Source organism: Rhinolophus sinicus, chromosome 15, assembly GCF_057876585.1.
Source record: "Rhinolophus sinicus isolate RSI-liver-muscle chromosome 15, RSI-T2T, whole genome shotgun sequence".
NCBI lineage: Eukaryota > Metazoa > Chordata > Mammalia > Chiroptera > Rhinolophidae > Rhinolophus > Rhinolophus sinicus.
The window spans coordinates 39,160,659-39,177,761 of record NC_142515.1 but is presented as its reverse complement, the minus strand read 5'-3'; the positions used below and the strand labels follow the sequence as shown (position 1 = coordinate 39,177,761).

General features: G+C 39.0%; 1 protein-coding gene across 4 annotated transcripts in view; it reads right to left on the bottom strand.

Moving 5' to 3' along the window:
- The window catches only part of BICC1 (BicC family RNA binding protein 1), a 249,693-nt gene extending 233,132 nt beyond the window's left edge, over positions 1 to 16,561 (bottom strand). For 2 of the 4 annotated variants that reach the window (XM_019731837.3, XM_019731835.3), the window contains exon 1: positions 16,102 to 16,560. In XM_019731837.3, the coding sequence (XP_019587396.3) occupies positions 16,102 to 16,291 (190 nt within the window). In that variant the 5' untranslated portion in view covers positions 16,292 to 16,560. Of the gene's footprint in view, positions 1 to 15,748; positions 15,768 to 16,101 lie in introns of those variants that run through there. The other 2 variants (XM_019731836.3, XM_088791987.1) reach the window with 2 other exon arrangements.
- Between the last annotated feature and the right edge of the window lie 542 nt (positions 16,562 to 17,103).

Sequence of the window (17,103 nt, the reverse complement as noted above, 5' to 3'; positions counted from 1 at the left end):
TTTCCTGCATCCCATAGTTTTGATAGGTTGTGTTTTTGTGTTCCGTGTCTTACAATATTTTCTAATTTCCCGTGTTTTCTTCTTTGATCCATTAATTGTTCATCAGTGTGTTTAATTTCCACGTATTTGTGAATTTTCCAATTTTCATTTTGCTGTTGATTTCTAGTTTCATTCTATTGTGGTCAGAAAAGATACTTAGTACGACTTCAATCTTCTTAAATTTGTTAAGACTAGTTTTGTGACCTAACATGTGCTCTATCCTGGAGAATGTTCCATATGCACTTGAGAAGAACGTGTATTCTGTTGTTGGGTAGTGTGATCTGTATATGTCTGTTAGGTCCAATTAATATATAGTCAAGCCCTTCCTTGTTAACCTTCTGTCTGGTTGATCAATCCCTTATTTACAATGGGATGTTGAAATCTCCTACTATTATCGTATTACTATGTCTCCTTTCAATTCTGTCAGTGTTTGCTTTATATAATTGTGTGTTCCGCTGTTAAGTGCATATATTATAATTGTTTTATCTTCCTGGTGAATTGAGACTTTTATCATTATATAATGACCTTCTTTGTCTCTTGTGATAGTTTTTTACTTAAGGTTTATTTATCTGAGATAAGTATGGCCACCCCTGCTCTCGTTTGCATTGAATATCTTTTTCCATCTTCTAATTTTCAGTCTGTATATGTCCTTATATCTAAAGTGAGTCTCTTGTAAACAACATATATTCAGATCTTGGTTTTTTTTAATCCATTCAGTCACTATGTATCTCGATTGGGGAATTTAATCTATTTACATTTAAAGTAGTTACTGATAGGGAAGGAGTTTCTATTGTCATTTTATGAACAGTTTTTTGACATCTTGCAGGTATTATGACCATCTTTTCCTCTCTTGCTGCCTTCCTTTGTGTTTCATTGATTTTTTTTTTATACTGACATGTTTTGACTCCTTTTCCATTTTCTTCTATGCATCTTCTATATGTATTGTCTTTACCAGAGAGCTTTATTTTTCATATGCTTCTCTGTTGCTGTATAGTGTTCTTTTGTTTCAACATGAAGGACCCCTTTAACAATTCTTGTAAGGCACATTTAGTGGCTCCCACAGCTTTTATTTACCCAGAAAGGTCTTTATTTCTCCTTCATTTCTAAAGGACAGTTTTGCCAGATATAGTATTCTTCGTTACAGGTTTTTTTTTGTTTTGTTTTTTAGCATTTTAAATATATCATTCCACTCAACTTCTGGCCTGTACTGTTTCCAAGAAATCTGCTGAAATTCTTATGGGCAATTCCTTGTCCATAACACGTCATTTTTCTCTCACTGTTTTCAAAATTCTTTGTCTTTGACTTTTGACAGTTTGATTATGTCTACGGTCATACCACCCTGAACGCGCCTGATCTCGGAAGCTAAGCAGGGTCGGGCCTTTGATTATAACACGTCTCAGTATGGACTTCTTTGGGTTCATCCTAGTTGGAGTTTCTCAGCCTTCTTGAATTTGGATGTCCATTTTCTTCTTTAAATTTGAGAAGTTTACTGCCATTATATCTTCAAATAAGCTCTCTGCTCATCTCTCTCTTTTCTGGGACTCCCATATTGGGTATATTGGTCCACTGATAGTATCCCATAAGTCCTTTGGGATTTTTTCACTTTCCTAGATTTTTTTCTTTCATTCCTCTGATTTAATAATTTCAAATGAACTCTTTTCAAGTTTACTCATCCTTTCTTCTGCTTGATCAAGTGTGATACTGAGCTCCTCTAGTGAACATTTCAATTCAGTTACTGTATTCTTCTGCTCCACAATTTCTGTTTGGTTCTTTTGTAGTTTCTATCCCTTTGTTGATATTCTCATTTTGTTTTTTTGTTTATGCTTCACTTTCCTTATTTCATTTACTTATTTATCTGTGTTCTCTGGAAGCACACTGAGCTTCTTTAAGATGATTATTTTGAATTCTCTGTTGGGTAATTCATAGTACTCCATTTCTTTAGGGTCAGTTTCTAAGAATTTATTTTGCTCCTTTGATTAGGCAATGTTTCCCTGATTTTTCATGTGCCTTGTTATTTGTGTTGTTATTTTTTTGTTGTGACTTTTGCATTTAAATAAATAGCCATCTCTCCCAGTCTTTACGGACTGGCTTCATACACAGGAAGACTTTCACCAATAAACCTCCCTAGAGATTCTGGGGGTGTCTCAAACCTTTAACAAAGATGCATCTTCTCTGGGCTTATGCATGTAGTTTTCCAATTAGAAAAGATTGCTAGTTTATTTTTCATGAGGCTTTTAGTGGTGTTTTTTTTTGGTACCTCTCATGTCTGTCTTTAGTACTGCAGGTTATCTGGCACAACCACGAGGTATTAAGCTCTTTTTGTTCTCAGTGGCCCCCAGGCATCTGAAGTATGCCAGTTCCCCATCAGTGCTCCAAGTCAGATGAAACAGAAGTCAATCCCTAGGGTAGCCACACACACACACACACACACGAACACACACACAGTGGGAATGTTGGACATACATTCCACTGTTCTCTTTCCCTTTCAAGAGGAAGCAGTACTTTGGGCTTTTCCTCCGAATTGCTGGCTTTGCTGGCTTGTGGTAGGAACTGATGTAGATTAAATGAAACCACTTTTATTACCCATTTCAATGCAGCTGTTCTTGGCTTTGAGTTTGCTTGGGCATTCTCATAACAGCTTTTTGAACTGTGCACTATTATTAAGTAGGTGCTTCTGTAGGAGAGCAAGGCCTTCCTATTCCATCATATTCCTGACCACAGATAGGTTTATTTCTGTAATCTCCTGTTATAGCAAACTCAGCAGAAACATACACAATAGCAGTCTTCAAGATTTTATAGTAAAGATTTTGATTTAGAACAAAGCATATGAAATATTTTAAACATCTCTATCTCCCTTTCTGATTTTTGTTTGCGTTTAAAGTGTATAAGGATATTGTACTGAACATCTCATCTTATACGCCATCTCACCTCCACTACACTTCATCTCTGATTCCAGCCAGGCTACAATAACTGCAGGCATCAACCCACTTTGTGCTGACAGTGCCTCATCTCAAGCTTACCCCACACACACTACCATTTCCTGCCCTGGGAGCTGACTAGATTCCTGCAGGGGCTGGTAGATGTCCCATATGTGTCACCTAGAAGTGCAGGGAAGGCAATCCCCATGTGGTAACCCTCAATCCTCTTCAAAGAGGAACAGAAGTTGATAAACACTTCACTTTTTAGTCCCTGGGATGGATGATTTAAGTATGTAGTCTCTGGGACTCACCAGAAACAGCAGTCACACTCATAAGTAACCATCTCCATAATGTGTCATTGGATTGGCTTTACCTACTTCCCTATGTGACTCTCCACACTCCCTCACTTCCTCTCCTTGAGAGCACATTCCAAATAAACAAGCTGTCACAAGCCCTTGTCTTGTGCCAGGCTAAGGCACATATTAAGTAAGTAGGGCCTTACTATATGGGATCTCCTTTCCTTTTCTGTCGGTAAGTACAGGTAGGTTCTCTCTCTTTCACTAGAGTGCATTCCTTTTAAAAGGAAAAAGCCTCATTCACTTGTACAGTCCCATAATGTGACCTGATGATTTTTTTTTAATTATTAGTTTCAGTTGTACAAAACAATATATTAGACATTTATCATTTATATCCCTCACACAGTGATAACCCCCCTCCCCCCATCTACTATCCCTCTGACATCACATACAGCCATTTCATTTTCACTGTCTCTATTACTAATGCTGTATTCCACTTCTTGTAACTATATCTATATATATATATATAAAATTGCAGTTGGCGTTCATTATTGTTCAGCTTCAGCTTCAGGTGTACAGTGCAGTGATCAGGCATCTACATCATCCCTGAGGTGGTCTCCCTAATGAGGCAAGTGTCCATCGGATACCCTACAAAATCTTTACATCATTATTGATTACATTCCCCAAATTGACTTTCATATCCCCGTGGCAATCTTGTGGTTACGGATTGTGCTTTCTAATCCCCTCACCTTCCCCCAATCCCCACCCCCCAGCCCCATCTAGCAACCCTCAGTTTTTCCTCTATGTCTCGGAGACTGTTTCTGATTAGTTCATTCATTTATTCTTTTCTTTAGATTCCACATATAAGTGAGATCATATGGTATTTGTCTTTCTGTGTCTGACTTATTTCACTTCCTCATGATTTTTTTAAACACATACAACAATTTCCCATAGGGTTCTTCAGATGGCCTCACTATTCCCAAATGATTTATGAGACAAGTTTCGTAAGTTTGAAAGCTAATCACTCATGTAGAACTTCCATTAAATTCAAATCCATTTTTGTAATATTTTGTTGCTCAAGCCTAGTTGGTTTGATTTGAGCAATATATTTTTTATAGACAATGCATCCCAGATGTCCATTCAATGATAGTAAATATATATAAATATATATTTATATATAGTATATATATGCAATATTTCTATTTTGGTGAAAATACGACTGCCAATGATATTGTACTAAATTATAGGTCCCTGTAAAAAAATTAAAACTCTATGGATCTATGCTAATCTTAGGTTTCCTTTTCCCATATAAAAAATATTTTAAAGAAAAAAACTCCCCCTGGATTAAAGTAACCATTTCTTTATATGATTCCTCCTGCAATACTTAAACTAAATATATATTTTTCTAGCTTTTTAAATTAAATAATTATAATGAAGCAATTTAAGATAATAAAATTTTGCCACAATATTGACATTGCTTTGAATGGCACTTCAGAAGCTCAGAATATGATAAAGGGACCAACTTAAAACATAGATAATACAAGCTTTAGTGGTCTTCTGTACAAGAAAAATATTGTGTTAGTTCTCTACAATCAACAAGCAATTAAAATAATTCTGAAAATAATTAAAATTTGGACATAGACATGTCTTTTTAATTGAGATTTTAATCTAATGAATGTTACTACATTTCCCTGCTATGTTTCTCTCGTGGTTTAGATGACAGATATAAATCCTGGCACATGAAGCTGGATAACCAGACACATTGGCAGAGGAGAAGGAAAATGTGACAAAAGATGCTACTTGGGGAAGCACACAATCTCCTTTGTTCTTCTAACACAGTATGTCAACACCAACAGGTCTCAACTGTGATTTGCACTGTCATCCCTGCTCAGTTACTGTAGAAAACGTTAAATAAGCTAACATCTACAGAATCCAGTGCACTGCAAACCTGACTGCCAAGATACCAGAAAGCAGAGCTTGTGATTAGCTTTCCTGTGAGTACTTGCTTCTCCAAAGCCAACACACTTCAACTATCCTCATTCCCCATTTGCTATTAATGTTCATGTGTGATACAAAATAAGACAAATTCCTAACAAAACTACACATGTATGTAGAACTGAGTTAGCCTCCAGCAGCACACGCCAAGTACTATTGGGTTTATGTCATATACTGTGCAAAAGTCTCAGAATACCGAAGCTGGAAGGGATTTTTAAGGGCAACTAATCCAAAACCCTGAGAGTTAAATGACTTTTCCAAAGTGACAGTGTCAATGGCAAAATGGTCATGAATTCAAGTCACCTGACTTCCTGGTCACACACTCCACTAAGAGGAGTAGTTTATTTCCCTCTAATTCAAAATACCTTAATGAGCATCTGGTGGAATAAGCAAAATAGCATAAAAGACCACTTATTTTAAGAGTAGATTGTCTCTTGTCTAAATGGTTTAAAGTCATATTTAAACACGTATCTGGGGATGAATTATTGTAAGAATATGGTAATCTAGTGTCTGCAAGTAAATAAATTTAAAATTTATATACATCTTGACAAGTTTCAATTTATAAAACTAATCCAGATCAGACAGATATAAATTATTCAACATTAACCTCACTTGAATTAAGTTTTGCATATCTTCATTCAAAACTCCACGTTAATGTACTATCACTAGCCTTGGGGTAAAGAAAGACTCTTGCATGTGCAGAATTACTCTTCCTTACTTATGTAAGGCCGAACTGTTTGGTGTTTCTTAAAGCCAAGCACATGCCCTAGCTTTAAAGTTCGATTCCATGAGGTCAGTGGCAGGTCCACCAGCTCACAATGGGACAGTTTTTAATCCAGATCCATCTGGATCATATTTATTGTGTAAACAGGGCAGCTATTTTCACAGCACTGGGCTAGATGCTGGAGAGGAATAGAAGATGAATTTGAAACATAGACCACGTACAGGGCACCAATTATGAGTCAACTTTATACACATTATCATATAATCTTCATGATAGCCCAAGGAGAAAGGTATTATTATCCTCATTTCACAACGGAGGAAACGAAGAAAATGTAACCAAAGCCAGTAGAAGACAGAGCTTTAGAATGTCTGCATTCTCCGCGAGAATGCTAACCCACCTCAGTGCCCACCACCCATCTCTAACTGGGAGAGCACAGCACTGTGTTCTGGAGTACAGTTTAGCATCGTAGACTCAGATTTGACGAGTCTCCACACCACATAAGTGGATCAACTTTATAACAACCCTAAGAAGAAAACTAGTGTCTAGATCCACTCAGAATCCTAAAACGACATCCAGGCCCCAAATTTAAAGGGTTTACTACTTTTTCATCTGTGAAACACGGATGCCAACAGTGTCTGTATCTCATGAGTTACTGCATGAGAGGCTGAGATGACGGAAGAGGCATAAGGCACCCGAACAGCGCCTCTCTCACACACAGTGAGTGCTCAATTAAAGTCAGTGGCTGCTTTCAAAATCACCACCATGCTTCAGGAACCATAGTCCTCTAAATTTTTTTCCTCAGAATACAGTTCCAAAGGAGAGAAAAGCTACTCAATTCATTTTCGCTATAAGGTGGACTACAACTGTAAAAGCATTTTTTAACCAAATGTACTACTACTCAACCATAAAATTTTAATTCTGAAAACTACTTAGAAATACTAAAACATTTAACATAGTAAATTAAAATGCTGAATACAAACTCTGATAAAATGTGAATAAAGTTAATACTTTGTGAAAAAAACAATGCTGAATAATACAAAGCAGCAGTTAGTGCTACAACAGCAGCTACGTAAACTCTATGCAAATAGTCAAGGACTGTATTTCAAGTACTGCATTTCAAGGCAGAAAAATAAAAATAGCTGTTAAGATAGTAAACTACTGAACATTGTTTTTATTTGTAAAAGTTCCCTTCGTATTACTTTTAAATTTCTACAATAAAAAAAAGTGTGCTTTTAAGTTATTTCATAATATTCTTAATAGGTGTCCATTACACCTACCTTAATGGGAGTCTGTAGGAAAATTAAATGCATTTTGAGCTGCTGTGCAATAATAAAGACAATATATCCCCTCCATGGGAATATATAAGTCTGTGCTCTTACCCCAAGTCCCTTACCACAAGCCATTCTCTATAACATCATGCCAGGTATAAGTTATGCTCTGAGACTAAAATTCTTCAAGATGGCTTAATAACATGGAGAAAGTACTAGCTTCAAGAGTAAAGGGAATCAAGAAAAGAATCTGAATCTTCTTCATTTTAATCATCACCTAACTATCGGGCAATGTTTCTCAAAGTGTGGTCCTGGGACTCACGCAAGATTCTTTTCAAAATTCAGATTCCTCCCACCACTACAGCCCTCAAGCCTATAGAAGTGGAATCTCAGGGGCCCAGAGTTTGCCCTTTTGCGCAATATCCTCAGGTGACTTGTATGCAAATATTAAGAATTATTGATCCACAGACACACTAATCAGGTAAGATAAACATCACTCCAAGTTTTCAACGAATGAAACCTACAGAATTCAAACTCTAGATTGGCAATTCCATTACTTCCTAATTTCTCACAACCACCAGCTCAAATAAACCAGGTTGTGGGATCACAGGTACAAGGAACAGATATCCTGTAGATTTGTTGTCTAACCTGTGAATCTTTCCAGAAAATAATTTAGCAGATTTTATCAATAGCCTTAAAATGTCCATGCCCTTTGCCCTCAAAATTTCACTGGTAAGAGTTTTTCCTATGAGAAGAATCAAGGATGCAGAAAAGATTATTAGGCAAAAGTGTTTGGGGCAACAGTATTAATATGCATTATCTGCCATTTCTGGAGCATGTGCACTGCATCTGGCACTAGTGGGTATTTTGCATACAGTATCTCTCACCCTCACAACCCAGAAGATACTTCCCCCCCCCCATTTTAGAGATAAGAAGACAGAGGCTCAGAGAATTTATTAACTTGAACCCAGGCCATACAACCAATAAATGATAAGAGCCAGAATCTGATTCTCAGGCAGCTGAAGTAGAAACATTAGGCTTTTCCCCACTGCCTGGACACCTAAAAATGTTATAAAATGTCATAATATTTAAGCAAAGTAAGATATGTCAAGGTAATGTTATACAGTCACTTAAAACCATATTCTTCAAGAATCTTAATGAATCTTAAATGGAAACTACCCATGATACAATATGAAACAAAAAAGAAGGAAGTGTGATCCCAGTTTGGCATTTAAGGGACACAACTCACACAAAGTTAGGGACTGTATCTATCTTGGTTTTGTGTGAATCCCCAAAGCCTAACACTGCACCAGACATAAGGTAGAAACTCAAAAGCTACTGCAAAAATTACTTATGTGTGGGCGTATATTTTAAAGACCAGGAAAAAATTCCCAAAATGTTATCAGTGGCTATTGCTGGATTCTAGACTTAGGGGTGACTTTTGGTTTTTCTTTACTACATCTGTTTGTACTTTCAAGTATTCTACAATAAGTTTGTATTTCTTTTACAATCAGAAATAAAAACAATGGCTAATATTCAAATCCTATATTTAAGCATCTTCCTATACATGAGATGTAGTTAAACTCCAAATCAACTCTATCTGCAGACTAAGTATGTCTCTTATCTTATTCATTGTAACAAAGAAACTGCTTCATAGCTACAAAGTGAACATTATCTTTTTACATGCCAGTATCATAAATGGGAGTGGGATTTAAACTTGTTATAAACATAAATGCTTTCATCACCTATAGTTATTAGTCTCTTGGTAGGTAGGAAATGGATTTGTAAATGTATAACATCCACAAAATGTTTCTGTCAATGGTTTGTGCATTTTGGATACTGCCCTAAATGCTAGTACGAGGATTAAAAACCAAATGTGGTGGCTTTCACAACATAATTAGAAGGGTTCTTGCCAAGATCATCCCCACCCACTGCAAAAGCCATTGTAAATTAGCATTAAAATTGTGTCTCATCCCTGGTAGTTAATTAACAAGCATTTTACATAAAGGAATATATGTGACCACTATTATCCCATGCGTTTTTTAATAACTATATTTTAGAATAAACCAAGGAGGAACCAACTGGTACAGTTAATTAGCTCATCATTCTGTGTTCATCATTCTGTTTTCAAATATGAAAACATGGCACAAATCTGATCTTTCTACTATCAAACTGCCTTCAAAATGACTTCATCTGCTGAACAAATTCTGACCTTGTTGGCCAGATTATACTTCAGTGCCCAATCTACGAAAGAGCCATAGGGCAGAAGTCTGAACTACATTGAACCTGTCAATTCTTAAAGCAATTTGAAATAGGTAGTAGGCTGGGAAGAAAAGAGGGAGGGGAGCAAGGATCTCTTAGATTAATAAAAGGTAAAATGGGCATTTGTATTGTGTAATTTTCAATTTATAAAAAGGGATATATTTGACATGGAGAAAACAGTGGAGGTGCAAAAAAGATTGTTACAGTAAGTAGTGGTAGGTACTATCAGTAAAAGAAGTAACAAGATGAGAGCAGCTTTACGTGATCAAAGGTGCTTCTTCTTTGGGAATTAGGTTTATTCCTGTCTTATGCCAAGAAAGAAATTCCACCTACATATATCTCATTACCAAATAATCTAAAGTTCTAGGGGTTCTAAATACAGGCCAAAGTCTCCGATACAGATAAGCTTTTGCTTCGGTCGCAACTTGGAATTTTTGTCACAGTGCCCTCTGCTTTGCCCCGTGGGGAAACTATGGGTTGGCTCACTCAGCATCCATTCGGGCACCCGTCCTCCTTGTCTACTCCTACTAGAGAAGCCGGGAAAGAAGTTGCATTCACAAAATCCCTTGTAGCAAAGGGTGGTCAAAGAAATACAGGTGGAAGTTCCAGGACAGAGAATCCTTTATCACATGAACAGGCAAAATCTTGAATAGAAAACAACTTTTGTTCTCCTCCCTTTCCCTGCACAGACCACAGATGCGTCTCAAGGCATAGCATAGCCAGACTACAATGAAGCCAAAAGCCACAGGCTGGGGACAACAGAGGTTAGGAGGGGAGTCGCTGGGCTCCTTGACGCCCCTGAGCAGCTATGGGACCTGGACCTCTTAGCCCAGAATTTTGTTAGGTGAGGAAAATAATCCCCTACCTTGTTTAAGCCACTCTGTGTTGGATTTTCTGTTAGTCGCAGCCAAATACATTCTTGCCTGTTACAATCATTAATATGAAAAACCTTTCTGTTTTAACTTATCAATGATCAACTTAACCAAAACCACCCAAGTCCTCACAGAGATAAGATTTACTGAATGCGGATATTTACTGAGAGTGTTTAACCCCTGCCTATGAGCGCAGGGCTATAATGCCCATCTCATTTCTTTCTCACAGGACTCTAGAGGCAGTTAGGACCCCAAGCCAGGCCACCCTGACAGCCGTCCCTGAACTCCTCACCGCCAAGCTAGCCAACCTCTGACAGATTTTTCATGTAGTCATAAAGCAATCTTAAACTTTCTGACTCAACTACAATTGTCCTAACAAACTTTCAGATTGGAAGACTTTCACTAAAAAATAAATCACTCCTTCTCCTAAGGAAAAAGGATTCATATACAATTTTTTTACTGACCTGACATTTGCTTTCTAGTGTTCTGAAATCTTTCTCCATCACGTGGCACACAGCTGGGGCTCTACACTAATGTTTACTGAGGACCACGTGCCCAGTACTGGGCTAAGTGTTTCACATGCATCGTCTCACTCAGGGCTCACTACGTCCCCAGGAAAGGATACTGTAAGTGTCCCCATCTTGCAAGAGAGCAAACAGAACACATCAGCCCAGGCACAGCATTTTCTTTGAAAAAGTCTCCTTCTAGACACCAATGACAAGTTCAGAGCAACATAAAAAAATTAGAAGGGATATTGATTTTGGTGCTAGGCTTTAGTAAAAATATCAGAAGTGATTGGCTGAGGACCATTCACAGAATGAAAAATACGCAAGGCAAGAACAATTACAAGTAAAGCCCCTCCCATCCTGAGCAAAATCTAGAATTCTATACTCATGTTTAATATACTGTTACTCAGTATGACCTCATCTACCTTTACAAGGGATTAACATACTTGGCACACTGTGTGCTACCAGGAAGGCCAATAATATTTAGAGAACGTGAATGTTCATTTATCATTAAGAACATTTAATTCATTTTCCACTATACTTGATTTTCATTTTCATAATGTGCATTTTATGAACTATGGCTTATAATGAATATGGTTATTATTAATATATTCAGCACTTCCTATGTGGCCAGCACTGTGATGTTATATATACATCTTTTTTTCCTTCATCATCACAACCACCTAAGGATATAGGCACTATTATCAACACCCCCCTTTTAGAAATGAGTCTGCAGAGGATGAATTTTCCCAAGCTCCCTATTAAAAGGTAACACTTAGATTCAAATATAAATCTCTCCCACAGCCCTGTCCTTTTAACCACTAAGCTTCCTAATTATTTGATTTGTTCTTATTCATTAGCCTTAATCACGTATTAGCTAGAAAAGTATATTAAGCTTAGCTCTTACTTATCTTCCCTGCCAGTACTCCCTCATTTTCATTTATTTTTGCTTCATATTTCTCCCTACTCCCACAAAACAACTGAAAAATTATCTATTCACCAAATCCTAAGACAATCTTCACTAAAGTTTGTGAAATTACAGAGATAACATAATTGCTGCTCTTACTTTTAATCAATGATGTGTGATACCCTGTTTAAGTGGCTAGTTCTGCAGCTCAAGAAAGCAGCAGTAAAGGACACCCCCCCACCGTGCCTATCATTGTAAATATGCAACATGGTTTTTTAAATCTTCAACAGCAATATCCTAAAAGCCCACCAGATGTCAACCTCAATTCATGAAAATAGGCCATTTCCCCACTTTTAACGCGTCCTTCTATGATGAAACACAAGGCATTCAGAACGTTGAAAATGCCTGTGCTTCTAAATTATATATAGGAATTTTTAATTATATTGCACACATATGTTTTCCAATGCAAGAAGAAAAGGATAACAGTAAGATGTAAACCAACCCAAAAAAGAAAAGTGAAAACATACAAATCCCATGTTTGCCTCTCAGGACTCTGGCAAACAGCAAGACTGCATTTCTGACTCTTTTGACCCATTTATCTCCTACCTTCTCCCAGACTTCCCTCTGTACCACTCTACTTTTTACACACCATAATTCACACTCAATTGACTTAAATGAATCAACACCATTATCTCACATGAAGCATAAAAATCTAAATCTTAAAGATCACTCACTATCACATAAATTTAAAACAAGTTTTCTTTATCATTAAACAATGCTGTCCCTGGTATCCATTCCAACGTTGGCCATACCAATCAAAAACCTAAACTGAACTTGAAAATAAATTCCCATTTATAAAACTATTGACTAATCAAATCAATAATCTTCATTTAGATTTGAACAAAGATGGCAATATTCTGCATAGCTATTCCAAAGTGGAAGGAAGGAAGACAGAAAAGAAGGGATGGAAGGAAGGAAGGGGAAAAAAAAAAACAAACTAGTGATTTTTCCCTACATGTTTAGCCTGGTATTTTTATGTGCATCAATTCTTTGGGAATTGAATGATCATCCAAGAATGGTATTTCATTTCTTTGACCACTACCCTACTGCCCATCTTTTAACCTCACTAAATTTTTGGTCCATTGCGTAGAAGAATTTCTCTACTAATAAAAATACAATCCATTAAAGATTAACTTGCCCCCAGGACCTTCTCTCTGGAAACAAATTCCAAGCATTATAATCACCAATTTGTACTATGTAGACTTAAAGGCAGATAATCTTATTTATCCTGATTTAAATTGGAAGCCTGCACATAGTTTAAAGCAATTGTGAATAGACAAATGGCAAATCCAAATTCACAATAATCAGAAACCCAACCAGGAAAATATAAGCTTTATTACTTGACACTTTTCAAATGAAAAGTTTTCCACCTAAGAATATCTGACAATATTAGAATATTTGTTGACTTGCCAAACTTCCTACCTTGGTCTACATCTTATTTCTGCAGTTATGAAATTGCAAAATTCTTTTGTTCCCATTATTTATGTATATACTATATGTCAGAAATAGCGATAGCACTAGAAATCTTTTTAATCCATGCTGTAATATTTATTATTAACAATATAAGCAACTGATATTTATTAAGTTCTTATTATTTACCAGTGTGGCAAGTTTTAGCTATTGGGCATTTTTTCTTTTGATTCTCACATGAGCCTATGGGACAGGTAATAATACCGTGTTTCCCCGAAAATAAGACCTAGCCGGACCATCAGCTCTAATGTGTCTTTTGGAGCAAAACTTAATATAACACCCAGTCTTATATTATATTATATAAGACCCAGTGTTATGTTATGTTATGTTATATTATATTACATTATATAAGACTGGGTTTTATACTATATTAAAATAAGACCAGGTCTTACATTAATTTTTGCTCCAAAAGACATATTAGAGCCGATGGTCCAACTAGGTCTTATTTTCGGGGAAGCATGGTGCCAGTCCCATTTTACAGATGGGCAAACTGAGAGAGTGGCCCAGGAACTGTCCCAACGTCCCACCAGAGATTTATTTGAACCTAGGCCCACACCTGCTATAACCACTTGGTATATAGCAATGAGGCACATGATTATGTTTGGTTCAGAAAACTAGTCTTATTCCTTCAAACATTGTGGTTCTACATAATTTGACACTAGGAAGCATGCATCACACATTTCCTTGACACACTGTACACTGGGTTCTACTGTCAAACATATCCAAAATTTACTATCTTAGAAGGCATAATTCACTTATTGGCAATTTTGGAAAGTTAAAGCACTATGATCAATCATTAAAGAATTCTTTGGGGTTGAAATCTGAATATTTCATTACATACTGTTTGTTGAAAAATCTTAACTCTATTAAGACTTTCTGTAAATAAAACCCTATCACTGCAAAGCAATATTAAACCATCTCATGTCAGAATACCATTTCTACAAAGTGGATAATCTTCAAATTAAAAAAATGCCTCACCCATATTTCATTTTATTCTAAATGAAAATTAATTGACTAATAAAAAAAATCCACTTCTAAAGCTCAGGTGATGCATGAAGGCTTCCTGGAAGTTAATGGCACTGTCGTTATTTGTATGTGCATGGGTAAACCGGCTAAGGAAGACCCAGTATTATTAGAAGAGCCACCTTTTACATCTCTCCAAATTCATGTAAAAAAAACAAATTGGAAACTTGTTGAAAATGTGGGTATGTGCTGTATCAGTTAAATCCAAACAATCTCACAACAATATTTTTTGAATAAATTTAATATTTTGTTTTATAACCAGAAACTAGACAAAAAAGGACCATAAAAAAATTGAAATATCTAAAATGAGTTACCAAAATGCAACTGGGGCTTTAATTTCCAAACCCACTGTTCAATATTCTTATTTGAACAGTTTACCATCAAAGTAACGCTCCTAGAAAGTTATATAATTTAAGGGCGGGCTTAAAGAGGGGTGCAGAGAGAGAGAGACATGACAAGCATTAGGGATGTTTATCAATAAAAATAAGCAACAAGGGAGACGAATTTGTAGCGCATCCAAAAACGCCTGCCAAACACTCCTGCTATTTGTTTCCACCAACTTATTGTTTTGGAAAACATGTTGTTCTCTCTTAAAATAACCTGCTTAAATGTTCTAAAAAGCCACTGCATTTCCACAGAGAGCTAAATAGCTCCCATATTGCGATGCATTGACTGATAAAGTCAAAATAAGTTATGCATAAAGCCATAAAAAAAATTGGAACAGTCCAATCCTCCCTTGTTATAAGGACACTAGCTACTGAATGAATCCACTACTTGGCCTTACTGAAACTAATGCCTGGTCCTCTACAGTATTTTAAGAATGACAGTCATTCAAACTACCTTATTTCTCTGGATGAGGGAAATAAGCCACCTCTATGGTTACAGGTAGGCTAGTAATTAACATTTTTAAGAAAGGTCAAAATGACCTTGGACATTTTAGCATTCACTCTGAGAGCTCCGACCATCCCAGTGCGATATAGTTAAAGCTGTTATGCCTGGGAAAGTCCCAGAGAAATTAGGGAGTTAAAAAAAAAAAAAAAAAAACTCCCAAATTGTGAAAGACACTGACACCCACAGTACGGGAAGATTTTTATGAATTTAGTGTAACTCAAGATGTGTTTTATAAGCCTGTCAGGAGATGAACACACAATGTCCTCTGATCCAGCAGCACTACCCTCACACAATCCCCACGCTTGGGCTGCTCACCCTCATCCTGGCCCCTCGTACTCCGAGGTGGAGGGGGCGGGGGGGACGGGAACTCCTGTCCTAAGCCCTGACATCTGCAGAGCGTTTCTCAATAGCGAGACAAGGCCCCTCAGCTGGAGGAAGTGGATACTGACAAGAGCGAGACAGAAACAGAGAGCTACAATTCAAGGCTGCCAGGGAGTAGGGATAGAGTCACGCATACTCTATGCAGTCCGAGTTGGTCTGGATGGCACATCCCAGGTGTTCGGACGGAAACTGGCATCTCCAAAGTCCAGAACGCACCTTGGGCGCGCCAGTACAAACCCGGCCTTCGGCTTCTCTGGAGCCGGTGAAGTTAGCACAGAGTTCCCGGTGCCTAGAGACCTGAGAGGCGTGGAAGGGTGAAGAGTCCCGCTAGTTCTCCACTCCCTGGGTGTTCCCCAGCTCTGCGGGGGAGGTCCAGACTAAGTGGGCTGTGGGCCAGAGTAGCGGACGCTGGGGTGCGTTGTCCGCGATGTCCGGGAAAGAGTTGGGGGCTCAATCGTGGAGTCCGAGAACGCGGGGGGGGATGCCTACCTTGTAACATGGCCTCAAGTTTCTTCCTGTCCACGCGGAAGCGCTCCTCGCTCCACTCCGGACTGTGCAGGGGCGCCCCGGCAATCAGGTCGTCCTCGGAGCCGGGCATGGGCGAGTCGGTGCTGCGCTCACTGTTGGAGCCCGGGTCCGAATGCGCCGCCAGGTAGCCGGGCTCGCCCTGAGCGGCCATGGTCGGCGCGCGGCACTCGGGCTCCGGCTGCGGCCGCCGCTGTGCCTGCGCCGCCGCCTCCGCTCGCCGGCCGGGTTCGACTGGCTCCCCGCGCCGCGGCGCTAGCTCTTCCGCCCGCAGCCGCCGCCAACGCCACCGCCACGGAGCCACCGGCGCATCCCAGCCCCGGGCACCGCCCACACCGCCCGCCGCCCCGGGTCCCGGCCCCGATCCTGGGCCAGTGGCTGCGCCGCCCCCAGCCAGCAACGCCCGCGCGGAATGAGCGCGCCGCGCAGCCCGCGCCTCCATCCGCAGGGCTCCGGCGCCCCCTCCCCGCCCGCAGCCCCCCCTGCAGCCGCGCGCTCATTGGCCGGGCCGGCCCACGGGAGCCCCGGCAGGCGGGCGGACGCGCGGGCAGGCGGCCCCTGGCGCTTGCACACAATCGCGCGCACACACTCACCACGTACACACTACCACTTTTCTGCACTTAACACATATAGATCTTGTTCCATACACATACTTTCATAGTTCTTCAAACACGCGCATTCGCCAAGTTCAACTCAAGCACAGCACCCTCCTGAACACACACGAATGCTCACACAATTTCTCTTCTACTTACACACAAAACCCTACATCCTAAAACTCACAGCCCGAGTCAGTCCCACAAGTTTGAAACAGAAGGGAGAATAGAGAAGGCTTGCAAAAGAAACAGTGTCCATTTCTTGCAGATATCACTATGGTATGGTCATTACTTGCATACAGTTCATTCCTCCACTAACGGTTCCAACCCAGATCGCTCCTGTCGCTCATCCTAGCAAAGTGGCCCCCTACAC